The sequence below is a fragment of the Mesitornis unicolor genome, unplaced genomic scaffold (assembly GCF_000695765.1).
Source record: "Mesitornis unicolor isolate BGI_N332 unplaced genomic scaffold, ASM69576v1 scaffold16612, whole genome shotgun sequence".
NCBI classification, from domain to species: Eukaryota; Metazoa; Chordata; class Aves; order Mesitornithiformes; family Mesitornithidae; genus Mesitornis; species Mesitornis unicolor.
Genome location: NW_010171379.1, coordinates 25,788 through 53,177, shown reverse-complemented (window position 1 = coordinate 53,177; position 27,390 = coordinate 25,788). Strand labels below are relative to the sequence as shown.

Sequence of the window (27,390 nt, the reverse complement as noted above, 5' to 3'; positions counted from 1 at the left end):
TCCTGCTGAGTTTCAGTGATGGGCCAAAAGGCTGCTTACCCAAACCAGCTCTTCTGCTATGACAGTCATACAATTCCCAGGATAACATCTGCTCTCAAAGCTAATTTGAAAACCAAGAGGGAGCATCATTAGAAAGTTGGGCTGGCAAATGGTCATCTATTACTGCACCATTCCTGTGATGCTGGAGACAAAATTCAAGGCTCTCCATTTCTGCTAGAAAATTAGATTCAGGACCATGCCTGATGAAACCTCTCCATCCTCCAATGTCTTTTACAGCTTAAACATGCATCTCCTGATTGTTCTCACCTATGCTCCAGCAACTCACACAAAGTCAGCTCTACCTGAGGTGTCACTTCTCAGGTGACTCCCAGAAGAAGCCAAGACCTCAGGACAGCAGAGGACAGGCCAGCAGTGGCTGGCAGATGGGTTGCTGTGACTCCCATGAGACGTGTCTCCTCTGTGACAGCACTGCTGTCCAAACCTAGCAATCCTGTCCTGGAAGCCACGTGATATCCTGACACCACAGCCCCAAGCAATGTCCTCTCATAGCAATGCAGGCCACCAGCTTCATGTTGCAGAATAACACTGCATGGCCAGAATGGTCTGTTGTGGAGCTGAGTCCAGGTTTCAAAGGTTGTGCGTGGTCTCAAGCCTTGCAAGCTTGCCTTGTCCCATCTGCTGGGTCTGGAAAAGTGGGAGAAAAACAAGCCATCCCTAGACCTCTAGCTCCACTGACCATTTGGACTGAAAAGGGAAGAAGCCAGCTGAAGGGTCTGCTCTTCCTAAACCCCGCACCCCTCACAGGCCAGCAGCTGGGTCCCCATGAAAGGGCTAGAGGAAGGAGAGCAACCACACCGCAGACGGGTTCCCATTGCTCTGCCTGACACTTAGCACCCCTGCCCTGCGATGGGGAGTGTAATCACACCAGCTCTCCCTTGCTGAGTGATCGCTTGTATGCATGGAGGGAACAGGCAAGGAAAGACCCTCACATGGGCCATTCCTTCCTGCAGGAGGAGTTTGACAAAGTTCACTGACCACCACATCTCCATATCATCAGAAGCAGCTGCTCGGAACCAGGATTTTGCTGCCTCCAGGAGCCACCTTGCCCTGGAGAGGAGCCATGGCCCTACTCAGAGGGACAGGCAAACCTGAGGGCTCTGCAGCCCAAGAAACAAGGTCCACCAAACACTGGCTTGTATTCAGAGCATCACCGAGCCATTTGCTCTGCCAAGCACCACCAAGTTTTCTTGCTCTGTCTGCCCCGGATGCAGGGGCCTGGCAGCACTGCCAAGAGGGTTAAAGGCATCCATGTGCCATCCAGCAGCACACCAGCCCCTGGGGACGGGATGGGACAAGAGCTGAGGGGGGAGCTCAGCCCCACCAGCCACAGCGGGACGCATGTCTGGGCCAGGAGATGCAGCCAGACCTGACCCCTCTCCTGGTTCAGCCTCTGCCTCTCCCCCTCCCTGGGGACTGCAAGGGGTGAGCGCATTTCACAGGCATTGAAACAGCAGCAAATTCACCCTGCAAACTCCTCCAGCAAAGCCTCTTGTGCAACGCCTGTCCTGGCAGGAGCCCAGGCGGTGGCATGGGGAAACACCAGGGCAGCTGGGCCAACAGCTGCCCTTTAAAGCGCAGGGTGTCAAAGGGACCACCAGCACGGCACGGAGACCCCCTCTGCCACCCTAGCAGAGGAGGGGTAGGCAGGAGAAGGTGGCGGGGAGGGAGCTTACCTTCACGCCGTCATTCTTCTTGTTGCCACCGCTTTTGCCTCCTGGAGAGAGGAGGAAGGAGGTTAGGAGAGCCAGGCAGGGCACCAAGACCAGGAGGCCGAGGATCAGCAGCATTGTGCCAAGCAACAGGATCCGCAGGACTGTCCGGTGAGTTTTGTCTTCTCTTCAGAAACCCCTGGGAGCTCAGGGGCGACCCTGCTGGCACCGTCCTGTCCTGCCCCGGTGGCTCTGGGCGAGGGGCATGGCCCGTCTCCTAACGTCCTGCCAAGTCCTCAGGGTGGTTCAGAAGGGTCTGCAGGGCTGTCCGACGGCAGACGGGCTCCAGCCAAGGGTGCTGGCGACCGAGTGCGACGCAGGGTGGTGGAATGGACTGCCCGCCTGCCGCCCTCTAATTTTAGCCCCATGCTGCCGGGATCATGTGCTGCCGGCCTGCTGGCCCGACAGCTGCAGCCCACATTTTGACAATGATGAAAAGCAGACGCCTTCCCTGGTGCCCACCTATTGCTGTCGGCACTGTCCCGGCCCCCCGGGGCTTTGCAAGCAACCCTGCTCCCCCTGCACCCCTGGAGCAGGGTGAGATCGAAGGGGCTCAGCCCCATGCAGGACCTCATTGCCCATCAGCCCCACTGCGCTCCCAGGCAGCGGGGGACCCATGAGCCCCTGGGCTGTGCGTGGGCTACGAGAGATGCTTTCGAATTTCCTGCCCTTTGATGCTTAGTGTCGGCCGTGTCTCCCGGCGCGGGGCCTGACACTGGATCCCCCCAACTGTTGAACTCCTCCAGTCCCACCACACACTGCCCACAAGTGCTAAATGTGTCAGCACGATCCCCCCACGACAAATGCAGATACCAACCCTGGCTGTGGACCTCTCCCTCAGCACCTGCCTGGGCCAGCAGCCCCCAACTTCCCCCTGCCTATGTGCTACACACAGCTCCTGGGGTGCCTTGGCAAAGCACCCTGAAACTCCCATCTAACACCAAACAGCTGCCATCAGCTCTCTCAGCTGGTGTGCTGGGCTTGGCTGACTTGTCCCACCTCTGCTGGGGCCACCCCAGCACTGAGGAGAGCTAGAGGTGACAGCGAGCGGATATGCTCTGCAGTAACCGAGCTCCTTTTTGGTCCCATGCCTGGGAATCACCGGGAGTCGCTGGTCCCTGCCTCTGAAATTCCAGCTGCATGGCTTGCTGAGGCGGCAGGGTGTCTCCAGAGGGGACAGCTCTCAGCAAGGGCACCCAGAACTCTCTTGGTGCACAGGCTGGGCTGCTGTGCTCCAGCCCTGCTCCTGTGTCTCCATGCAGCCCTTGGGATGTAGGAAGAGAGTGAGGATGCAGGATCAGCACCTTCTTGCCTGGGGAGAGACTCAAGGGACTTGCTGTCTTCTGGCTGCAATGGCACCTGGGGACCCTTCCAACACTTTCCCGGTGCAGAGGATGCTGTCCCTGAATGAACATCTCCAGGATGACACAGAACCAGCTGCCTTGAGCCCTGGCTGCCCCTCCAGCACTTGCATCCCCACCCTGGCACAAGCCAGATGGGTGGACTCATACAAACCCCCAAAAATCTGAACCTCTGGGGACTGTTGTGCCTCAACCAGACACCTTTTCTTTTGCATCCTAAGGCAGCAGCCAGCCTGGAGGTACCAGATGGCCTGGCCTGGACCACCCCCCAATGCCACACATCCTCAGAGGCACCAGACTGCAACCTCAGCCTCCTTGTGACACCAGAGGCAAAGCCAGGTCTCCAGAGACCCCCACGGGTTTGCTCTGGGCACCCTGTCAGACAAGGAGATGAGCCCCGGAGACAGCACCTACCGGAGAAGTTCCTGGTGGCCAGCATGGTGGTGAGGATGGCTCCCTGAAAGACACAGAAGGCAGAAGGAAAAAGCGTGCTGGGCCCCAGCCCCCTGCACCCCTGCTGCCTCCCCAGCCCTGGGGGAGGAAAGCCATGAGTGTCACCTGTCCCTCCGCCACCTCACAGGAAGGAAACTGGCCCACGGGCCGACATTGTCCTCCGGTCATCAAAAGCAGTCCTTGGTACCCGATTCCATATGCCCAGTGCCAGGGCGTTGGGTTGCATTCTCTGAAACTGCTTTCCCTCCAAGATTAAAGGGGTATTAAATATCCCTGGGGTGCATTTTGGTCTCACTCTACCCTGCCCTGGATGTAGCATGACTCCGCTGACCAGGACCGGCAGCTGGCGGCGAGGGGAGCCACTGCGAGCAGAACCGGATTTAAATGCAATTAAAGCCATGCCAGCCATGAGCAGCAGGGCAGGGATTTTTCATGGGAGCCACACAAAGATCACTACTGCAAAATAACATTCATTAAAATGTTTCCCCTATTCCAGCTGATTTACTAACTAGTTGCTCGGCATATAATGAGATTACTTTGGACTAATTGCTTACAGTAATGGAGTACTATTTTGAAGTGCATGCCTGAACTAATTTGATTACTTGTCTAGCTGAAAAGTAATAATAGTTTATAGCTAGTTGCTTTTCTTGATAATCTTGTTAGTAGCCCGCAGCTGTACTGCTCTGTGCAACATCGTGTTCAGGCCTGGAGCGCTGATGGCTGTGACTGCGGTACAGATCAGCGTCATCTCAGCCTGTGTCTCTGGCTCTGGAGGAGGCATTTGGATTTCCAGAGCCCATTCTCAGCACCATGGCAGCATCTGAGAAGCAAAAGCTTGTGGGGCTGTCAGTGTGGGTGAGCCAGGGGTTTTTGCCAGTCTATGGATCACTTGGTTCCTTGGCTGCAGCATGGCTTGGTCATCGGGCAAAGGGGTCTCACCGTGCCTCTCAGATCCATGTCTTGCCCCAGAGAGGAGCTTTTCATGACAGTGTCTCCAGTGGGAACGTCCCCGTCCCAGTGTCAGGGCAGCTGTGTGACTCAGTGCTTTCCTTCACCACGACTTTACTCCAAGTGCTCAGGAACTCCAGCTAGATGCAGCCACCACCCCACTCAGCCTCTCTTCCCTTCTTCACCACAATGATCCCCAAATGCCCATCACCCCAATACCGCTGACCCAGAGACACCACCCTCTCCTTTCCCACTCAGGGAGCAAACCTCCCAATGACCTTATCATGCATTTTGCAGCCAGTTTGGAGACTATGAGAGTTACCTTCAGCTTCCTCCGGGCATTGAACTTCTTCAGGCAATCCACTGTCTCCTGCCTGTGCATGCATGACGCCACGGTGGCACGGTGCTGGAGGGAGAGAGACTTGACTCAGAAGGGGCTCCCAGGCCCCACTCTCACACACGTGCACATGTGTGTGGTCTCCTGTGGTCAAGGCATGGGCCAGAGCTGCCTGCAGCAGCAGCAGCAGATAAAACTTTAATAGGCAGTAGGAGATCACAGCCCTGGAGTCAGCAGGATCTACTCTGGCAGTGGGTGGGTTGCAGGGAGAGCTGGCTGCCCTCAAAGTTAACCCCTCAGAAGACCGGCCACGTTTAGAGTGTGCTCAGGGTCTGCACATACTGTGGGGTCCCAGTGTTCATCTGTGACCTTCTCCTGCCTTTGGGAGCTGATTCAGGGTAAGAAACAGCAACAGGGGTAATTGCTGCTGGGGTGTATGGATGGATAAACATGAGCGTGCTCCCACCCTCCCCGAGGAACAGCTCCTCCAGCGCAGCACCACACCAAGAAACCAGCCTGTCCCCACCAGGGCTGGGAACATGTGTGCCCCTCCTATTGCCAGCTCCCCTGGGACACGCTGTTTGCTTTCACACTCCAGGCTTTTCCCTGCTGTAAAGCCTCGGGGGAAGAGTCTGCTCTGAGAGCATTGGGAGGAACCATGCCAGGAAACCATCTTCCCAGGGATGGAGAAGAGTCAGACAGCATGTTTGATAACACACACTTCACAGTGAGATGTTCCTCTGCTGTGAACCCTCACGTCTCTAGGTCTTCAACCCCAAACTCACCGATATCCAGGGGTGCTTCAGAGCCTCTGCTGCTGTGATGCGCTTGGATGGGTTTATGGTCAACATCTTGTTGATGAGATCTTTTGCCTCAGGAGTGACCGTGTCCCACTCAGGGGAAGGGAACTGCCAAAGCAAAGGGGCTGGGGTGAGAGATGGCAGGGAGCAGAAGCTACTTTGCACTTGGGCTGGTTCTCCTGCAACCCTTTGCTCCTGCCCATGGGTCAGGCTGGAGAGACAGCAGTAACTGGAAAGAGCTGGCAGCTGGAAAACTGGACAGCAGTGGAGAGAGAGTAAGACGGAAGGCTCAGGACAAAACCTATCTGCCCTGCAAAGTGGACCTGAACAGTGCCAGTGTGTGTCCCTAGGCACAGCAGCTTGGCCAACACTCTGTGACAAGAGCAGAGGAAAGAAACTTGCTGCCATCTGTCTGAATTTGTCCCAGTTGTTCTGGAGCAGTAGAATGCAACACAGGTACAGCAAGAGAGAGAGGAGACAGTGAAAGGGGGGAGCAAGACAAACCCACTCACATCGTAAGCCCCAGCCTTGATCTGCTGGTAGAGTCGGTGCTGGTCTTCATCCCAGAAGGGCGGGTACCCGACCAGCAGGATGTAGAGGATGACGCCTGCCCAGGAGAGGAGACATGAGATCAGTGGGAGACTGGATCAGTGCTGGAGGTATGAACAGACTGAGGACTGGCCCAACTCCAGCAGAGAAATTGGGATATTAGGGAAATGGAAGGATTTGCTCCCCTATTAAGAAGCAAAAGGCTCATTGGTGGGTCCAGCTCCATGCTGACATGCTGAGGCTGGGGAGATACATGGCTCTGGCAGCCACCACGCACAGCCTCAAGCCAGGTGCCCCATCAGGGCTGGGTGATGCCTCCTACTCATCGCAGGTGGAAAAAGGCTCTGCTCTGGCTGCAGCTACATGGAGGCACTGCCTGGCTCCAAGGGCACCACAGGGCAAAAGAGCCAGCATCTCACTGTCTGGGGCTGCGGGTGCATAGCAAGGGGGCTGATCCTTCAGAGAAGGGTGCCACTGGGCTAGAAAGAGGGTGCTGCTCTGGGGACAGCCCAGGGTAATGTGCCACCTCTTGGGTAAATCCTCCACCCTGACCTCCTTGAGATGTGTCTAGTGACAGTGATGTGGGACATGCTGGATCAACAGCCAACCTCATCCCACAAAGCCCAGCTCACTCCTGGCATTTCGGCCCTGATCTGACTTACCACAGGCCCACAGGTCCACAGCTTTGCCATAGGGGTCCTTCCGGAGCACCTCGGGGGAGAGGTATCCCGGCGTGCCAGCAAAACCTGGGACAGACAGACAGCCCATCACGCACTGTCCGTGGGCAGCCCCCAACCCTGCACTGATGGCCTGATGTCTGGCCATCATGAGAGCCAGGAGCCCTGGCACACACTGAGCTGGCAGCACCAGCCCCCCCCCCAAAGACCTCTGTGTCTCCCAGAAGCAGAGCAGACAGCAACACCCAGCGACAGAAGCCAAACCTCAGGATGGTGCAGAAGGCCAGGGTGCTCTGGCATGCACCTCTAGCACTTGGACGAGGCTTTCCTTCCCTGCGTCTGCCCCTGCCACCAGCTTGTCCAGCTCACCAGGACATCTCCGTGACTCAGAGTCTCTGTGGAGCTGTTTGCCTATGCCCTGGATCAATACCGGGCTGTTTCCAGGGACACAGTTGGAGCCATTGAACTCCTCCTCATCTACATCTCCTGCATCCTCCTCCATTCGTGCCTCCCAGGGTGGGGCTGCTGGGGCAATCCCATAGTCCAGGGTTCAGGTCCTGAGGATGTGTGTCCCTCCTGGAGCCCCCCAACCAAACACACCAACAAGGGCTGGAGGATGCACCACTTCGGGCCAGTCCTACTCACCAAACCATGCTTGCTGGTCCCCCTCCACCTCGATGGCAAGGCCGAAGTCAGCCAGTTTGACAGCAGCACCCTTCAGCTTGGATGCCAGCAGCAGGTTCTCAGGCTGCAGGAGGAGAAAGGGGTTGGAGAGAAGTGAAACCCTCCTGGAGGCTCTGCTGTTGTGGGGGGGGGGCTTCCAAGAACTGCACAGAGGAAGGTCAGGGCTCTGGATGCGCTCCCTGAGCAGTTTATCTTGCTGTGTGTCACGATGTCCATGGTTCCTTACAGGACCATGAACTACAAGGACATCCCTACCCCCTCTCTTCTCCTCTGGGTTTTGCATTGCAGATGGAGTACCCCCATCCTCTCACAGACCCTTCCCCTGCAGCTCCTACCTTCAGATCCCGGTGGACCACCCCCATCTGGTGGCAGTGCAGGACGGCCTCCAGGATCTGCTGGATGCAGTGGCTGTGGGAGAGAGGAGAAAGCTCACACAAGTGTCCAGCAAGGCAGAGTTTACTTAGACACTTCTGCTTGGCTGCATTTTAGCCCTCTCCCCATCATGCTTCCCTGCAGCACAGCTCAGAGCCCCCCTCCACTGAAGCCATGTTAAGCAGATGTAATCCAGTACAACCCCACCAGAGCTGCTTGAACACCCAACCATGGCGAGGGGGAGCACGGAGGCTACAGCGGAGCCCATGGGATCCCCAAATAAGAAACACCAGGGAGCTGGGGACCAGTGGTGGGGTTGCAATGCCAGCTCAGATTTGGTCTCCAAACCCAGGCAGAGCAGACTCTGCTCTGCAGACATAGAGTTAACCTTCACTTCGGCCCCATTTCGGCCCTCCTCTAATGCGGGTGGCTGTGGCTGCATCTGTTCACTTACATCTAGCTCATTAAACCCTGCTCTGCTATGTGCGTGAGAAAGGAAGGGAAAAAGACTGAGGCGCTGATCACTTCTGCTCCAAAACAGCTGTGTGCAAGGCACAACGCCTCTATTTACATGTATTTTATTTTATTTGTATGACACTAATAAGTGGAGGGGTTGTAAGTGGATTCCGTGCGGGCAGCCCATTAAATGAGGTTGCTTTCTGCCTAGAAATAAGTGAGATTTCCATGCAAACAGAGGTAGCGTATAGCTTACCAGCCTCGTGGACATTTGTATGGGCTATGCTTATCCTGGGGTCGAGGCCAAGAGACACAGTGATACCTGGAGACTGGAGAGGGCCGGATCGTGTCCCCTCAATAAAATGAGGGCAATGCTGTCACCTGGCCAAGCTGCAAGGACCAAAGGGGTGGCTGAAATGGTACCCAGCCCCCTGCCTCTGCAGCAGGGTACCCAGAAAGTGCCAGCGGAAGTGTGGGAGAGAGCAGAGCTCCAGCACATTCTCCCATCCAGTCCGTCTTGACTGTTCCTCCTTAGCACTTTCAAGTGGCAAATGCCAGGGAAATGCTTGCAAATGGCTATAACACAGCTGCAAGGGGAAAGGGTGGGAACTGCAGGGTGTCCGTGCTATCACGCTTCTGCCTGGGGCACCAGCCTGATGCTAAGCTCTCTCTCTGTCAGCCTGGGGAACCCTGCTGTCCCCAGCCTGGGAAACCCAATGTCACCAGTCCAGAGAACCCTGCTGTTCCCAGTACTTTGCAGGGAGGTCAGGTTTGGGCTGTGCCATCAGCCCGGGAAAGGAGGACGCTGAGAGTGATGACTGGTTTGAAGGGAGACCAGCCTGCGATCAATAAATGGAAAAAGGCGGTAACACACGCACTTCTTGGCACAGAAGCCGAGTGAGTTAAAAAGAGCTGGTTTGGTTTCTTTTCACTACACATCTGGTTTATGAGTATGTGCTGCAGAGCGGCTGCAAAACACCTCCTAGCATGGAAAGAGCATGTGCTGCAGAAAGCCAGATGTGTCAGACCCTGAGAGGGAGCAGCCTGTGGGAGAAGGGGACAACTGCTGTCCTCTCCGTGTCCCGCTTTGTGTCAGTGCTCACCTGGCATCTGCTTCGCTGTAGTACTCCCTGGCTACAATGTCCTCAAACAGCTCCCCGCCGGTGACCCTGCGGGAAAACAGAGAGAGTCACGCTCAGCCACCTCAGCCCGGCATGCGAGGAAGCTGGATTGATTTACAGCACGCTCAGCCCTGGCAAATCCCCCCCAAATGTCACTGCACCACACATGGGAGAAGCAGTGGGAGTGCAGGGCAGGAACTAGAGCTCTGCCTGGCTTGGGGGACCCAACCTTGGTTTAAGCCCTGTCCAAGAAAGGCTTGGGTGAGGTGGAGGATGGGGATAAGCTTGGGGGGACTGCAGGGGTGCAGGGCGCTCCACCCCAGGGTGGAAACATGCAGCTGCCGGTGGATTGAGATGCATTTAACCATTACTCACAGGTCAAATATCAGGTAGTGGTGGCCCTCTTCAGAGATACTGTCATGGAGCCTCACTGTGACAGAGAGAGAAGGGTTATGGGGTACACCTGGCTCCCACCCTGCCCTCCAGGAACACCTTTGCTCCCCTCTGGACACAAACAGGAGCTGGGGAATGGCAAAGCGGGGCTATTCCTCCTGCTATTGCTGCTGCCTGGATGGGGGGGTCCCCACTGAGAGGCAGACCCCAGCCATGGCCCCAGCCTGGGGCAGCAGTGCAAGGCTCAAAGGTCATGTCCAAATCAGGGACTGCCTGGGGTTGGTGCCTGGCCAAGGTCCTGGGCAGCTGCTGGGCTATCTTGGGCACTGAGCACGGGTGTCCCCAGCCCTCTGCCCCATCAGGGAGAGCTTAGCTGGGCTGCCAGCCCTGGCACCAATGGGGCTTTTTTAATTTTCTGCTTGTGACCTTCCCTTCCCGCCTGGGAGGTCTCAGGTCGGGGACATCCAGGAATCATCACGGGATGAGTTTCCTGTGGAGGAAGCACTCTCCCTGTCTCCTCATCTCCTCCAGCAGGGCTGGCACCTCACCTCGCCATCCCTTGAGGCATGTTTTGTCAGGTACATCCAGGTGCCAACCTCCCACCCTGCAGCTGCGCTCTGGTTATTGACACTTAGGTCCCTGCTCACAGCTTGGCAGGCGGATGTGCAGCAAGGGGACCAGTACAGAAACTGGTAGGGTGTATGAATAGAGACTGGACCAGTCTCTCTGGCCCACACCTTAGACTTTGTTCTGATTTTCCCCTGAGGCTGTAAATATTTAACCTTTCCTCTCAGCTCACCTGGTTTCAGCATGATACAATTTTAACATCTTTGGAAACCAGGGAGAGGAAAGGAAACATTCAGGTGAATGTTTTTGTGAGAATTTTTGCTCCTAGCCCATTTCATTGCAGCTAAAACAACTGAGCCCTGTATGGAAACATCCTCCAGACTCGAGTCTGAGTGGGGGGCAATAACAAGCCCCAGCATCAAGTGCAGACACAGCCCTGCATTGCTCTTATCTCCCAGGCCAGCAAATGCTGCTTTGCTAGTGCTACCTCTCCCTCTGAACTCAGGGGGCAGATCCAGCCCCTGCCAAGGGCAGTGGCCAGCAGCATCACCTCACCCTGGCCAGGGCAAGAGGTAGAGGTTTGCTGAGCCAGACGGCATCTTTCCTCTTGGTCTCTCTCATGGTCCCGTCTATTGACACAATTTTCTCATCTTAGTCCCTGGTTATCCTTCTCCACTGCAATAGATATTGGCTCACTGTTTTTTCTCTGATGCATAATCCCAGCTTTTCTGCTTTCCTCTGCTGGAAGAAACACATTTCCTCCTGTTTTATCTCACCCACGAGGCATTGGGGATATTGTGCCTGGGATCCCACAGAAGCCGAAGTGTTCGAACGGGGATTAGGCAAGTTCAGTGCGGATGGGACCAGCTTAAGTATAAGCAGATGGTCTGGTCCTGCTTGAGGAAGTCCCAATGCCTGTGGCTGCCAGGAGCTGAGAAGGTATAAGGACCAGCCACTTTATATTTAGAGGCCTGATCCTACAAGTATCTGTTACTGACCATAGTCAGAAAGAGTCATGCCGGCCAAATCACTCCAGCTTAGTGCCAACAGCCAAGGCAGGAGCAGGTCACAGCTTCGGGACTCAGTCAGAAGGGGATGGGTACCCAGAGATAAAACTCCGGACTGTGTGCTTCCCTGATAAAGGAAGACTTCCCTGCAAGGACATGCAGCTCTGGGAAATGGCAGCTCTCCCTAACACTTCACCCAGTGCCATGGATGTGCTGCAGGGTCTTGGACCTGCTCTTGACCACCCGTGCATTGCTTTCTATGCAAGCGTCTCCTGCAGGCACTGTGCAAAGCACAGGTTGGCTCCTCTGAGCTCACAGGTACAGCATGGCAGTCCCATGGGAGACAAGGGACCCACCTCACTGCAGGAAACGAGTGAAGGGGCAGCAATGCCCCTGGGCAGCTGGGGTGCTTCTCCAAGGAGGGATGGAGAGAGGTTTCCTGCCTTCTCCATGCCCCCGGCGGGCTCCTTTTCCTCTCGTTAGGGCTGGGCTCCAGCTCCTGGGTGGGCAATCAGGGCTTGTGCTGCATGCAGGGAAGCTGGAGCCCAAGTTTCCAGGCAGCAAAAGCAGTGGGGGGTGAGGATGTGGGGTGGAGAAGAGCCTCCTGGGTGTAAATAGATTGGGCTCGTTAGGCTCTCCTGCTGTTAACCCCTTCCAGCCCGGTGCAGCAGGGTTGCTCGAAGCCTGCCATCACTGCAGGTCACGAGCAAACAGCAAGGTGTGGCGCAGGGATGGGGGAGAAGGCACAGAGGGGCTGAGGTGTTTCTGTCCCCAGAGACCCCACCAGCCCCACAGGCAGGTGATAGAGGGAAAGGGAAGAAGACAACATTAGGGAAAAGCTGGTGCCAGGCTGGGAGCCAAGGCTGCATGGCTCAGCTAACATTCTGCAAGTCCTCTTGGGGTGTGTTCCTCCGTTTTTAGCATTTCTTGCTATTCACACCCTTTGCAGAGCATTTCCTTCAGGTCTCAGCAATCCCCACGTGTATTTTGGTGCAGAGGGAAGGCCCTGGCAGCTGCTCTGACCGGGGGAGGCTGGGCTCCCCGCCGGGACCTCGCACAGCAGCTCCTGTGCAGGGCACTGGTGCTGCTGCAGCAGAGGCAGAGGAAGGATGGTGGCTGGATCCTGCAGGGTCTGTGCAGGGCAGTGCAGGGCCGACCTGCCACACCACTGTGTGCCTCAGACAGATGGAAGCTGACAGGCTTTTTCCGAGCTGAAATATTTATGGGTTGGAAGCCACGTGTCTGGTCCCAGTGGCCCCAGGTCTGGCTCCCTGGATCTGCTGCAGCAGTTCCTGGGGAGGGAATGGATCCAGGAGGCCAGGAGCAGCGAGGGGGCCAGGGAGGAGCTCAGCCAAAGGGGAAACCTCCCAGCTGCCCGCTGTGAGGTGAGGGGGCTGCAGAGCTCCTGTTCTACCCCAAAGTGCTTTCCCAAAAGCTGCAGGTTCCCACCAGGATCAGCGCATCCTGAAGTGCAGCCAAAGGGAAAGGGCATTCATCCCCTGAGCCACAGCACCGGGCACTGTGCTCCTGCTGCTGGACCATCCCCAGGGACTGACAGCCTGCATCAGAAACACTCTGAAGGCTGGGATTTGGACTTTTTTTACTGCAGTTTTTTCCCCTCCCCTCTCTCTCTCTCTCTCCTTCTGGCCTATTTTTGTCTTTTGCAGGGGCTCAGGAGTTTTCCTGCAACAGCTTTTCCGAAGGAGGCTACTCTCAGATGGACGGTCGGTGGGAAAGTCTTCGCTTCCCCCCGCTATCGCTCCTCCTACACGCCCCGCGCTGCTGCTGCTGCTCCGAGCTGCAGCCGCTTTTTGGAGCATGCAGAGGAATACAGCACTCGAGGAGGGGGGGAGAGGAGTAAAAATAGTCCCTTGCAGCCTACCGGGGCCCCACTTCTCCCTGGGGGAGCTATGGCCAAGTGGGTTAGGGAGGACCTACTTCAATCCCCCCGTGCATCATGGAGGCCTTTCTTCCCATAAACCCCTTTGAAGATGCTGCCTCCTGTGAGGAAGAGGAGGGACAAGGGCAGATGGCCACCGAGCCCCTTCTCCATCTCCGGGATGGTGGATGGAGCACGAGGGTAGCACAAACAGCCCATGCTGCCACGGGCAGGGCTGAATCATTGACGGAGACACTCCAGCTCCACTGAGGGCACGGGAGGGCAGCAGAGCCGGGCATGGGACATGGCCAGGTCCAGGCACACAGCAGGGAGCAGCACTTACCAATGTTGGGGTGCTTCAGGAGGCGGCAGATCCGGGCTTCTCGTTCCAGCTTCTGGTGATCTGAAAGAGGAAATGGTCCTAAATTAAGGTCTGGAGAAGGGAATAAACCACACTCAATTCCTGCCGTGCTCTCTCGCAGGAGCTGCATGGGAAACCTGGGGGGGATGGAGCAGCTGGCAAGGAGCAAACTCTTTTTTTTTTTTTCTCTTTTTGCTAAAGAATAAGGGATTTGGGAACATGTTCAGCATTAGGGCCTGATGGACGGTATTCCTGCACAGATGTAGTCCCCAGCCAAGCCCCCAGTCACCGATACCATGGGCAGTCCTGGGCTTTAGATGGCCTCTTACCCTCCTCTTTCCCTTTTTGGTGAATAAGCCCTCACAGAATCACCTCCCAAAAACCTTGGGGCTGCCTGAATTCTCACTGCCAGCAGCACCTGCTCGGTTTTCTCTTACTCAGCCAAGCACAGGCAATCAGCAAGGACGTTTCTGGCCCCAAATAGTGCAATTTTAACAATAAAAGATGGAGCCAAGAGATGTCAAGCTGAAATGGGGCTGTCTGCTCTGCTCCCCCTTTCCATCCCCAGATGTTTCACATTGGGTCTTTGCTCTGCTGTATCGCAAAACCCTGGCTCTGAAAATTTGCTTTGCTCCAGTGCCCATTTCCAAATGGGCAGCATAGATCCCTCTCCTCAGCTTTTGCCAGGCTCAGGGGTACACGACAATGCAGCTCTGGGTAAAATGAGTTGAGCTGAGGCAGAAAAGCCTTCACCCTCAGGCAGCCCAGTGTGAATTTGCAAATAATTTTGTTTCTTTTTCCCTGCCTTTGCACCTGACCCAGCCACCCTGAGTGGAGGTGACTTGTCTGGAGGCATTTTGTGTGAGCAGGAAGCGAGCAGCCGGGAGAAGGAAGGATATAATTAGGGCTGCTCGTCTCTCAGCGCTATCGCTGCTACCTTGCATGTTCACACCTCAGAGTCTCACTCTGCATTGAAGCAAACCTGGGTGTCTCCAACCCCTGAGACATGAAGGCGACACAGCCCCTGCCCCAGGGCTCAACATCCCAGGCCACGGGGTGAGTTTTGCAGCCTGTATTGGGATCTGCAAGCCAAAGGCTGGGGCAGCCTCAGTGGCCTCATTCAGCTTCCCACAGTGTTACCCTGTTGGGGGACAAACTCTCCAGGGTGTAACAGGGTGACAGGGAGAGGTTTAGGCTGCTGCTTTCCTCAACCGAAATCCACTGTGGGGTGGAGGACAGTGACATGATGGAGGGACAATGTGACCTGTGTGGCATCACTGTCTGCCTCAGTTTCCCCATCTGCAGGCTGGGGCCAAATGGCCCATGGGGAAGCCCAGCATTGCTGGTGTCCAGTAAAGCTCCACTGCATGTTCAGAAGAAGCCAGAGATCACAGGAAAGGGAGGCAAATGTGACCCCAAGTACGGAGTGGATCCTGTCTATCTGAGCCAATGGTTGCCCCATCTCTTTCCCAGCCACGAGCCACCGAGTTCGGCTCCAGCTCCCCGGCTGAGCCGCGGCAGCAGCAGCGCCGTGCAGCACCTCCAGCCGCTGCCCACCTCTATGTACCCTCACAATCTGTCGCCACCGAAATGCCTGCAAAGGCAAAGCCTGGCACAGGCAGCTTAGTGGGGAGCACCGGGAGGCAAACGGCATCGAGAGGGAGTGGGAGACCAGTGAAAATTAGGCGAAATGGAAAATGGATCCTTGAGTTTAGATGAGGATCCCTCCAAAGAAGAAGGGGACAGGACTGGAGACCTAGTGGCACCCAGGAGCTGCTGTGAAAGGTGCTTATCCCCACAAGGTGAGAGCTGGGGACCCCAGGTTCTTCCAAGGCTGCGTGGGTCCCACTCGGGCAGAGCTCTGGCAATGCGCAGCAGGGTCTCTGGATCTGTGGTTTCCTCCAAGCACTGTGCAGTTACAGCTCCTGTGCAGGGCCGCAGGCTGGCAGGGGGCCCCTCTGGTCACACAAACCTCCAGGACATGGCTCTCAGGGGTTTTGCATGTGTGCAGGACAGCTCTGCCAGAGCAAGTGGGGCAGAGAGACAGAAGGACAGGGGATGTCCCTCAGGCAGAGGGACCCTGCTGAGCTTGGGGGATGGCTGCTGTGTGTTGGAGCATCATCTGCCTGCATGGCATGGCACGTCCACCACACAGTGAAGTGCTGCTGCGGGCAGCAAGTCATGGGCACAGCCCCTCTCCTGCCCCACAGATCCAGATGCTGCATGCACTCAGAACCCATTTCTCCTCTAAAAACTCTGGTTCCTCTCCTGCTGGCTCCCCATGTTAGCAACCAGGAGGATGTCTGAAGAGATCATAGGGATGTTTCACAGCTTCGCTCACCTTCGCCCTACCCTTCTCCTCCCTGCACACCTTCCCTTCTGCCCTTTGCATATTACACAGCCGCTGGCACATTCCTGAGGGGATGAGTCCCTTTGGGGATTGCTCCCAGCCCGTGGAAGCACCATTCCTCATGCCAGCAATGCAGAAATGGGGTTTTCAAGCCTGTTAGCAAAAGCAGGTGGTGATTTCAGCTGGGAAAGCAGGAAAAATAACCTCAGCGGGATCTCTCCAGGGAACAGACAAGACACAGAGCCACTGCAGGGACAGCGCAAGAGGATGGAGAAGGGCAAACTGCCGGAGCAGACGAGTGGAGGCAGGAGGGAGCAGAGGGAAGGAAGCTCAATCTGCTCCTTCAGGCAGCCCTGAAAAGCAGGAGGCGTTCGCTGCCCACCCTGCTGCCAGCTGGGGTGCGCGGGCAGGAGCTGAGAGCCGAGACCAGCACCCACCCCTGCCCAGAGCCTGGCCCGCTGCCCCGGATAGGAGCCTTCTGCCTTGGAGGAAGGGGGTGGTCCACCTCCCCAAAGAGGGGCAGGAGCTGGTGCTGGGGGGCAGCCAGGGTTCTCAACATCAGTGCTGTGCCGCTTTGGCAGTGCTGCAGGAGGGAGATTGCAAAGCACTGGTTTAATTTGAGGTCAGAAAGGAGTTTGTCACTGTTTTCTGTGTGACATTTTTGCCTTCAGAGGTAAGCAGTGGCGTCAGGGAGAGAAACCGAGGGAGGGAGTTAATTAAACCCTCCCGGCAGGGCACTCGCTCCCAGCACCCAACCTGCATTCCCAGTGCACCCAGCCAGGAGGAGCGGGAGTGGGGACACGGCAACTGCTGTCTCATCCTTTGTGTCCTCCTCATCGCAGCTCCTCTGCCAGATGCCTGGAGGCAGAGAGGTCCCTGCCTCGGGACAAGATCTGGCTGAAGCTTTTCTGTGCCGGCTGTGCCCCAAGGAGCAGCCAGGACAGAGCCATCAGTGTCTCTTCCAGCACCAAAGTCCTCAGCATGCTCCATCAGAGCGATTAATTAGACAGCAGTAAGGGGTGAGAGCCCTTCTCCAGAGAGAAGCAAAATCAATCCCCACCCGAAGGACCTTCCCATTTCACTGATGTAGGTACCTGAGTACGGAAACCTGCAGCCCCTGCGAGCGGGGATGAGGAAGTCAGCAGGCGCCTCTCAGGGAGGTGATGCTCCCAAAATTACTGTGCTAACCAGTGCAGAGGCTGGCAACAGTTTGACTTGCAAGGCTGTAGCCATCATTTTGCCATGACACTGAGTGCAAGGCAGTGGAGAGATCTCAGTGAGAGAAATGGGGTCCAGGAGCCCGCTGTGGCACAGTCTGGCTGTGGGTGTACCCCCATGATGGGATGGGATGTGGTGAGCAGCCACCAAGATGTGTCCTTGGGGCCTTCACCCCATCCATCAAGGAGCTCAGTGTGGGCACAGTGGAGATGGGGCAGGATGAGGAGTTTCCCCACTGCACATCAAACACCGCCTCATTGCACATCAAAGGCAACATCCCAGCGCCATGCAGGGGGGACAAGTTCCCCATTCTGCAAACACTGCTCACCTCTCGCCTCCCCAAAAATGCCGCCAGCACCTACCTCGAGCAGACAGCTTCTTGGTGTTGATGATCTTGGCTGCATACTCTTGTCCTGCCAACACCTTCACACATCTCCGAACGATGGAGAAAGCACCCCTGGGAAGACAAGAAGCCGGAGGGCTCGGTGAAAGGCTCGGGGTGGGCAAGGGCATGGCTCAGCCCCAATATGCCTGTGGGGTGAGGAGCAGCCACAGGCATGGGGATGGGGATGGGAACGGAGGTGGGGATGGGTGTGGGCTGGGGAAGGGGCTTGGAGAAAACAGAGCCCTTGGAGGAGGGAGACGATGGGGGCAGGCACAGGTAGACCTGGGGCTGAATGCAGGATATACCTCTCTGTGCTCTCCTGGACACCCCTGGCATCAGGCACCTTTCCTCTGCTCCCTCCCAGGCTCTGCCCTGCCTAAGATTTCCCAGGGGTATTGGCTCCCAGGGGACACTGGGATGGCTGCAGTTGCCACGCAGCACTCAGCCACATCACTTTTGTCCATGTCTTTACTTGCTCTCAACCTTGCCATCACAGCAGCACTTTGCAGAATCAGGTGCAAGCACCAGCCATGGGTCCAGGTGAGTGATGCAAGGTTTTCCCCCAGCTGCAAACCTGTGGCATGAGCAGGGACAGCCCAGGGGACCCCGTGAGCAAGGACCACTGGAGCCAAGCAAGACGGGGACTGATGATGTTGTGGATTGCATTCACTGATTGTGAATCAACATGCAGGGGTCTCCTGTGACCTGGCATGGGATGCTCCAAAGAAGCCCCTGCGAGCTGAGCCCTGCCAGCTCATTGCACTGAGCTGCAGCATTGTGCACGCGCGCACACACACACACACACGGGCTCCAGCCCTGCTGAGCTCAACCTTTGTACCAGGTTCCCTTTCCTGCCAAACCCTTCCAATCGCTAAAATAACAACTATCAAAAGCAATCCCACCTCCCGCCCCACCTTCCCCCCGCTCCCCGACGCCCCGCTCCCGCTCCCTGCCGAGGAATAAAAGGCCGCAGGCTGGCAATTGATTTTACCAGTGGGGGCGGGTGGAGACAGGCAATTTGGGTTTGAATGTGATCTTTAGGAGAACAGGCGAGCGGCGGGGTGCGGAGGGATGGGGCTGGAGCCCCGGCAGTGCTGGCATCCCACGTGCCCAGCACCGCCACGCAGAGCATCGTTCACGGCACGTGCCGGGCAGGAGCCAGGGAACAGCATCCCTGTGCTTCCCAGCCTCCCCGTCCTGCCGTCTCATCCTGGCTGCTGGAAGAGCCCAGCTATTGACAGCCCTGCAGTTTGGGGGGAATTAATTGGAAAGGGGGGGAGAAATGCTTCATATCCAGCTTGATGTGGGTGGAAGAGACCAGAACCATTGTCAGCCCCATGGTACTGCTCTCCCCATCCTGTCAGGAACCCTGCACTGCTGGGGTTTGGGGGGCCCTGTGAGCCCCTGTCACCCATCTTTCCTATCTTTTTTTTTCTGAATTCACTTATGCTGCTTTTGCAGTGCCAGGAAAGCCTTCAGCAGTGAGTGTGGCAGGCAGAGAAGCCCCCATGCCCCCCACCCCAGTACAGGGTTTCTACCCAAGCCGCAGGGTTTTGCTGCAGGACCTGAGGTGGGGCTGGAGGGACGTGGGTGTCCTGGACCCTCTGCAGGCTGAGGACCCCTGATCGCTTCTGGTCCCAGTGCCCACAGCTGCTCACTCATCCATTTATTCAAGCTAAACCGAACAGCGGAGAAGGGAAGCGGTGGGAAGCAGGATGCAGTGGCCAGGGATGGGATGCATTGCACCAGCAGAGCACAGGGTTTCACACCTCCATCTGCATTTGTGGCTTTTGGCTCCTCCAGACCTTTTTAACAGAAACCAAATGTCTGTTTGTGCTTCGTGAAGCACAAGCGAGATCATGTGAGCCCGGAGGGTGAGGGGAAAACAAGGTGCTGGGTGCAGATACAGTACACCTGGGAGTACAGCACGCTTGCCATAGCCCTGACCCAGTCCCAGTCGGGTACTTCAGGGGGTCTGCATGGGCTGGGTTTGGTGTTTGACCTTGCTGGGCATTTCACAACAGCCGGGCTCTGCTCCTCATGCCAGGCTGCTCCTGTGCTTCCCAAGCCCATGTGGGATCTTCCATCCTGGGTGAAAAATCCCCCCCTTGGCTCTGTATATATCCAGCATCTCCTTCCCCATGAACGCAGGCATCCCCCCTGCACTGAGGGCTCCCAGAGCAGTGTAGAGGGTGCCAGGCAGCAAGCTCAGCCCCATCTTGGTGCAGGAAACCCCTTTGGAAGGAGACGTGTCCTGTTTGGCCATGGGGAGCACCATGGCTCCCTTCCCTCTCAGGGCGCTGGCTCTTGGGATGGGGTGACCCCATCCCCAGTGACAGCCAGGAGCCTCCATCTCTGCCTGGCTCAGAGATGGGGCATTCATCCCAGATGAAACAGCATGTCCTAGTTTAAGCACTGGACAGTACATCACCCACAGTGCGATGGGTAGGGACATGGGTGTATGTGTGTCCCCTGATGGCTGTCATTTCGGAGTGACACCAGACCCACAGCCCGACAGCCAGCCCTGATCCTCCAGCCCCAAGCCCTGGCACTGCTGGGTCCCAGTCCTGCAGCCCCTGTCCCTCGGTCCTCTGGACCAGGCGTGATCCCCATGCCCCATCCCCATGGCCTCCTCCCTCAGCCCGAGCAGGGGCTCTGCCACCAGGATGCTCCGCTTCTCCCTTTTTCACACCTTCCTTGCCAGCGCCCGGCTGCGCTGCTGCCGCCCTCCCTCTCTTCAACACCTCCTCCTCCTCCAAGGCATTTTATCTCCTTTCTAGAGAGAAGAGTGTGGGCTGGGGATTTTTTGTTCCTCCATATATTATTTTTTTTTCCTTTTTAATAAAACCCCTCTCCTGCAGCTCTGGGAGCGCAGGGGCTGATCGTACGGCTCGGCACGGTAATTGTCTCCAGCCTCTCTCTGAACCTGCTGCGGGGGCGGATTTGGAGGCACCGATGGAACTGCACTTCATGTTTGTCCTACTCCAGGAGGCCGTGGGCAGGATCCCCATCCCCCTCCATGCTGCCCCCCGCCCTCACCCCAGTGCCCTCCTGCGAGCATCATGGGGGGGGGGTCAGAGCAGCCCCTCACTTGCTCAGCTTTGCCAGTGCTGTCATGGGAGCAGGTTTTCCCCAGCTCCATCTCTCCCACTCAGGACAGATGCCCTCCCCATGCCTGGGAGGTGCTGGGATGTGCCAAGGGCTCATGCACCATGGGGCAGGCTCTGCAGACCCCCCCTGTCCCCATCTCTGTACGCCACGAAGCCTTTTCATGGTGCTATTGTTAGGTGCATGGCATCTGGGTGTCAGGACGGGTGACAGCTGAAGAGAAGTCAAAGCAGCACAGCAGGTGCTGTGCTGGCACCCTGCACCTCACTCCTGCCACCTTGGCTCTGGGACACTCTGTGTCCCCCCCAGCAGACCATTCCAGTCCCTTGGGGACAGCAAACTCAAGATGGAGCCTTTCTGCTCAGAGCCCCTGCAGGATGCTGGTCCCCTTCGGGGTCTGGGTGGGCAAGAGCTGTGCTGCTTCAGGACCCCCCACCCTGATCAGCACTGGGAGCATCTCGCCAGGGGAGGAACATGCAGCTGCTGCAGCAGAACAGAGGTGCAGTGCTACGTCCTGGTTTCCCTCTCTAAGCCCATGGAGCAGAAATTTCCCCATGGGAGACTGCTGATTTTTGAACGTGCCAGCATGTGCTGGAAACCATCCCGGTGGAAAATCCCCAACCAGCTCCACGGCACCTTGACCAGCCCAGTGAATCCCCTAACTGGGGAATGCTCCAGAGTGCTGCAGTGGTACCTGCCGCCCCCACAGCGGAGGGGACAACTGTGGGATACTGCAAGCTGGGGATGCTGCCCCTGCATCACCCCAGGAGGTCAGATGGGCTGGGCCGGCTGAGGTGTGATGTTCGCAGGGTCTGGCAAGCCGCTGCACCAGCTTTGCTTCTTTATTGGTAAACATGTTAAAATGCATCTGTGGAGGTGGTTTTGCACTGTGGTGCTGGGCGATGTGGGCAGCGCCTGGCTCTGGGTGCTCAGCCAGCTGTGTTGGTGCTCACCTAGCAAAGCCTCGCACCCCAGACACCTCCAGGAGCCCTCCTGCTCCTCCTTCATGGCACCTGGCCTGCAACCTCCCCTTCACATCCCCAGAGCTGCGTTTGCCCGGCCAGGGCCCAGCAGCCTCCCCACAGGTACCCAGCACCCTCCCCACAGGTACCCAGCAGCCCCTGCCTGTCCTGCCCACCCCTGCCCACCTCAGAGCCCCAGAGCCTAGAAAAGCCAAGAAACCTCTGGAAAAAAACAGGTCCCAGACCCCACCTTGGCACCACCACCAGCTCCCTGGTGGGTGCCAGTCCTGCCATCCGCAGCACTGGTTGGGACTGTACCTACTGCAAGGATCTGCTCCTGCACCTGCTACTCCCCACCCAGCCCCTTGCAGCTGCCCCGATGCCAAGGGGATGGACTTGCAGATTCTGGGACCAGAGGTCCCCTCGCCTCCAAGGAACTGCGCTTTGTAGCAACAACCTGGCCCTCCCGGTTTGGACGGAGGGTATTAGCAACGTTCAGCCTGGCACAAAGTCCTCCCCTGTTTCAGCCTCTCAATTTCTCCATCTTTGCCCACTCCATTCTTCCTTGCCTCCGTTTTGCACACCCACGCACGTGTGGGTGCACATTTTGGTGCAGGCTGCCCTGCGCCCAGGCAAGGTGGGGCTGTGGGGCTGGAGTGAGTGTCCATATCCACAGCTAGACATCACTGCCCATCTGGGGTGCAGGTAGCAGACACCCGGCACAGGCACCTGGAGCTCGCCACCACCGTACCGCCAAGCCGCTCCAAGGGGAATGCAGCCACACGCCCCAGATTTACAAACCAGCTCCAGAAAAAAGCACAGAAACCAAAACACAGGCACATGCCTGCTTCCTTCTGCACCCGTTTTAGAGCCACACGCTCAGTGAGACACGGAGCATCCCTCTGCCCCTCGCGGAGGACCTGAACTGCTGCTGGGAGGACAAGTCCCCCGCTCCCCCCTGGAGTGCTCAGTGTCCCCAGGATCATCTCATCATGCCCGGGCATTTCTGTTTGCAGACACACACACACATACGCACCCTAACCCAGGCACAAGCGCTGACACCTGGACCTGCCAAGCTGAACCATTTTTGGCAGGAAAGCCAGGTCAGATAGGGCTGTGGCTCACCCCTGGGGCACTTGTGCTGGGACAGGGAGGCATGGGAGGCAGCCCAGGTCTGCCCAAATGCTCCCGGAATTCTCCAGGACTGCCAGACAGGTTGGATCTCTGCAGGAGCAGCCAAACCCTGGTGAATCCGCACAGAGAAATTCCCTACAGAAATGTCAGGGGTGCCCGTCGCTTCGGCTTTCCCCCTCAGCTGTTCCGACCCTCCTCCCAGCTGGAGAAGTTCCCGGGGGAGCCGGTAGCATCCTCTTTCAGGAGCGACTTTTCCATGAGCGCAGCAGCCACCCCTTCCCCAGCCAGCTCCAGCCCCCTGGGATGACCCGAGCCCCCAGCCATGCCCTCAGCAGCAGCCACCAGGACTCGGGAAGGGATGGAGCAGGCAGGGCTGGGGCTGGCAGCCCCCATCCTAACCCGAATTCCCCCCATCACTCCCCGGTGCATTTGCTCTGTGCCCATCTCCTTTCCCCTGGCTCCGGCCATTTCCAGTGCCGCTGAGGCTCTTCCCCAGCCAGAGCACACTGCTCCAAGCATCCCAGCCCTGTCTCCAACTTACTTGCCCAGTTCCTCAAAGAGCTGGTACTCCTCGGTGAAGCGATTGCAGGTGATGGTGGCCATCCCGAGGGGCTGGAAATGCTCCCTCCCTGGTGCAGAGTTTGGGGCAAGCAGCTCTCCTCTTGCTCCCTCCCTCTCTGTGTGCTCCCGGGGCTCTCTCCTCACCGAGGTAAATAAGGGAATATGTTTGATTGACAAGCCCGCAGATAATGATGAGGGCAATTTGTCTTCTCAGCCTCACAAGCCTTCGTCAGCATCCCCGTCCCCATGGCGACCACCGCTGCCAGAAACGCCCTGTTTCTGTTGCCGGAGCAACTGCTTCCCAAACCCTCTGCCCGCCTGTGGGGACCAGGGCCCTGCTGGGGACCCGGCCCCAGGGGCTGCCCGGGGGTCATCCGGCTGCTGCAGGTTGGGGGGAAGTCTAAAATGCAGATATTAAAGGCAAATTAAAGGATGTAGCGGTGGTAGAATAATTGGGGCAAAAAGGGTTTCCATGGAAACCATGGTTTCCATCTTGCAGGAGGATGCTGTTTCCCTGGCAACTGCTTCCCCCTCCCCAAAATACAGGCTCTGCTGGTTCCCACAGCAGAATCCCTCCGGGGCCTGGGGGGGCTGCGGTATGGGGACACACTGGGGCAGGTCGGGCTGGTTGGCAGCAGATGGAGCAGAAGTGTGTCAGGAGAAGCCAGCAAAACCATGGTCAGTTCCCCAGGTCCCCAAACTGGCCTGCCATCAGCTGGGCTCCCCCCCGAGGGCTGGCCTGGATTGCTCTGCAGGGGAGGGAAGGCTGTGCCGGGGAGTCCCTGCACACCCCCACTTTGCCCACTGGCTCTCCTCACAGGCTCTGCTGCTGCAAGGGGAGCAAGTCCCATCCTGCCATGGGGTGAGTGGCTTGGCCAGAAGCACAGCTAGAGGGGGAGCAGAAAGGCTGTGTCCTGGGCTGTCGTTTCCCTGTGGTGCCCAAGCCAGGACAGAAAGTGGGGGTATTTTCAGAGTAGAAGGAAGAACTGCTCCCTTCCTCAGCTTTTTGCTGCTGAGCCACCCCTCTGATGTGTTTAACATTTTTAAAAAGCACAAAAAGGGCAATAAAAGTGGAGTAACAATGTCCATGTCCCTGTGGGAGCTGTATCTCTCTGAGCCCACCTTGCTGCTGGCGTCCCTGGGGCAGCCAGGACCCCTTCCTCCATCTGCATGACTCCTTGCACCTTCCCACCTTCTGACCACCCCGGCACAGATTTCTTCTAAGTTTTTGTCCCATTTCTGGATGATTTTGCAGCAGAAGGAGCCTCTGCTGCCCCAGGAGAAGGGTTTCCCAATGCCAGCCTGGGTAGAATTGCCTTTGGCAGGTGAGATGGATTGAGTTTGCTTTCAGGCTGCCATGGAAGGGTTAAAAGGAAAAGAAAAGGCTCTAACCAGACAAAAATAGGGAGAAATCTTTGAGAGGAGAGAGAGAAGGAGGAGCGGAGAGAGGGAGAGAAGAAAGGAGGTGGAAGTGGAGGAGGACAGCAAGTGGCAGAGTGAGGAAGAAGAGGGGGAGGAGGAGAAAGGTCTAATGGCTTTTCCATTAATTGCACCATTACCCACCTTCATCCCCACCTTGCATCCCCGCATCCAGCCTCCTGCTGCTAGAGGGGACCCTGCCGTCCTGGTGGCAAGGCAGGGGACCCAATTCCCAACCATGGGTGAGGGGACAGGCCCATGGTTCCCAAGTGCAGGTGGCCTCGAGACCCACCCTGGCCAAGCCACCGTGTGTGCATAGCACGCCAGGCACCCTGACCTGGGGCGAGGGCATTGCACATGTGGGATCTGTACCCTGGGAATATGATGGTCCCCAAAACACATCCCCATCCCTCTCTCACATGAAAAGGGGCTTCCTTTGCCATCCCTGGGGCTATGCTGCGCAACGGGGGCGGGTGTGGGGGCCAGTGCAGCCGGATGCTATGGGGTGTGCCCTCCTCCAGCAGTTTTTTGCTGCCAGCCCCCAGCAGCCCCCTGGAGCCGAAGGATGAGTGGAAGAGTCCCCCTCACCAGAGACCCACGGATGCTCGTGGGTGGCTGCCCACCCCCGCTGTGCTCCCGCCTGTGCTAACGTGCGTGTCCCCGTGGGCGCCGCCGTGTGACCTGCCCCCCCTTCCCGTGCCCACCCCCATGCTGGCACGCGTGTTCAGCCCCACACGCGTGACTCTGCACGCTTCTGTAGCCGAAAGGAGAGATCTATCCCCTCCTCCTCCAGGGCCCCCTCTGCACCCTCTGAGCCCCTTGCCCGGGGCAATGAGTGATGGCAAAGCCCTCTGAGGGATCCCTGGCTCCAGCCGTGTGACCTGCCCCCCCTTCCCGTGCCCACCCCCATGCTGGCACGCGTGTTCAGCCCCACACGCGTGACTCTGCACGCTTCTGTAGCCGAAAGGAGAGATCTATCCCCTCCTCCTCCAGGGCCCCCTCTGCACCCTCTGAGCCCCTTGCCCGGGGCAATGAGTGATGGCAAAGCCCTCTGAGGGATCCCTGGCTCCATCGCGGCTCTCCAGGAAGGGTTTCTCCCTCTCAGCCTTGCTCTCTATTCCGGTTTTTTTTTTCCCTTTTCCTCAACATTTTTCCCTCTCTGAGGGTGAGGGGGTGTCAGGCTTCTGGGTGCTGAACGCGCTCTGCTTTGCCGATGATGTTTTCCTAAGCAGGAACTGCTCTGTGGCTCCGCTTCCCAGTGCCTGGGAACAACCCGAGGGGCACAGGAGCTCTGGGTAGGACCTTCCCCTCCGGGCTGGGGGAGATGAGCAGTTCCAGCGCTCTCCCAGGGGCCTCAGGATCTTCATCCCATGTCTCTCCTCCGCCGATGCCTCTGTTCCCAGCCATCCCAAGCTTTGCTTCTGCAGAACTTTGGAGAGCCGAGCTGCTCTCCTGCTGTCGTGCTCGGGTCTGGCCGCCTGATGGAGACCTTCATTCCCAGCCGCTCCCCTCCATCACCCGGCTGCCTCTCCAGAAATGCCTCCTGCTCTTCCCACACCTGCTCCAGCTTTACCTGCAGATGTTGAGCTTCTGCATCCCAGCATGGGACTGCCCCTGGACGGGTACCTGAGGTCTGATGCCAAACACCAAATGCACTAGAGGGGCCATGGCTCCATGGGAATTGGGGAGGACCAGCGTGTCCGGGGGGGGGCTGCAGCAGGTCCCCCTCCTCCCAGGGGATGGGGCTTGCCTGGGCCTCAGGCGGCTTGCAACACTGCCTCACATGCAGAACCAGCGGGGCTGTGAATTACATATTGCAGAGATCCCAAAATTACTGGGACAGTTTCACACGCAAGCTGGGGTCTGGGGGATGCTCAGTTGCTGTCCTCTGGGAAGCTGAATTTGGGGTTATTTTTAAATAAGGATTATAAATACCATGGTAAGAAGAGCAGATTTACATTTAGGGTTGTGTTTGCAAACGTGCCCTGTCCCTGCGGGCCCCAGTGCTTGATCCTGTGGCCACACAAAACTGCTTTTGGCTGGGATGGGGTCTTCCCAGGGCCACCCTTTCCCTGACATCAGGGTTTGTGAGAGACCCTCCTGCAGACATGGCTGTGGATCGTGGGGACCTCCAGCAGGGACCGTGTGGCTCCCTGGGGCCATGACATGCTGGCTCTGTGGGAGGAGAAACCTCTGCAAAACCACATGTCCTTGGACTCCTGGAAGGAGAAAGGACACGGCTGCCTGGCTCGAGATACAGCCTCTGGTCCAGAGCACCTTCTCTCTGGCATCTGGTGTTCAGGGTGCCCAGCCAGCTTCCCACCATGTCAGTTTGCCAAAGCGTCCATTCCCTTTCCTGCCACTGGGCTTCTTCCCTTCCCTCTCCTTGTGGGACTGGAGAGGCTTCCAGGTACCCCAATCCCATCCCACCCCATCCCATCCTCATCCTATCCCCCTGCCCATCCCATCCCAATTCCATCATCCTCAGACCCATCTGAAATCTCTCCAGGGTGGTGGCA

The 27,390-nt window shown here is 57.4% G+C and overlaps 1 protein-coding gene across 2 annotated transcripts in view; it reads right to left on the bottom strand.

The window, feature by feature from the left end:
* The window catches only part of CAMK2A (calcium/calmodulin-dependent protein kinase II alpha), a 30,668-nt gene extending 6,984 nt beyond the window's left edge, over nt 1-23,684 (bottom strand). For both annotated transcript variants that reach the window (XM_010180017.1, XM_010180018.1), the window contains exons 1-13: nt 23,433-23,684; nt 17,665-17,759; nt 13,717-13,776; nt 9,903-9,957; nt 9,510-9,575; nt 7,914-7,986; nt 7,540-7,642; nt 6,880-6,963; nt 6,181-6,275; nt 5,654-5,776; nt 4,854-4,937; nt 3,545-3,587; nt 1,734-1,774 (exon numbers count right to left, since the gene is read on the bottom strand). In XM_010180017.1, the coding sequence (XP_010178319.1) occupies nt 1,734-1,774; nt 3,545-3,587; nt 4,854-4,937; nt 5,654-5,776; nt 6,181-6,275; nt 6,880-6,963; nt 7,540-7,642; nt 7,914-7,986; nt 9,510-9,575; nt 9,903-9,957; nt 13,717-13,776; nt 17,665-17,759; nt 23,433-23,494 (984 nt within the window). In that variant the 5' untranslated portion in view covers nt 23,495-23,684. The remainder of the gene's footprint in view (nt 1-1,733; nt 1,775-3,544; nt 3,588-4,853; nt 4,938-5,653; nt 5,777-6,180; nt 6,276-6,879; nt 6,964-7,539; nt 7,643-7,913; nt 7,987-9,509; nt 9,576-9,902; nt 9,958-13,716; nt 13,777-17,664; nt 17,760-23,432) is intronic.
* Nucleotides 23,685-27,390: the final 3,706 nt, after the last annotated feature.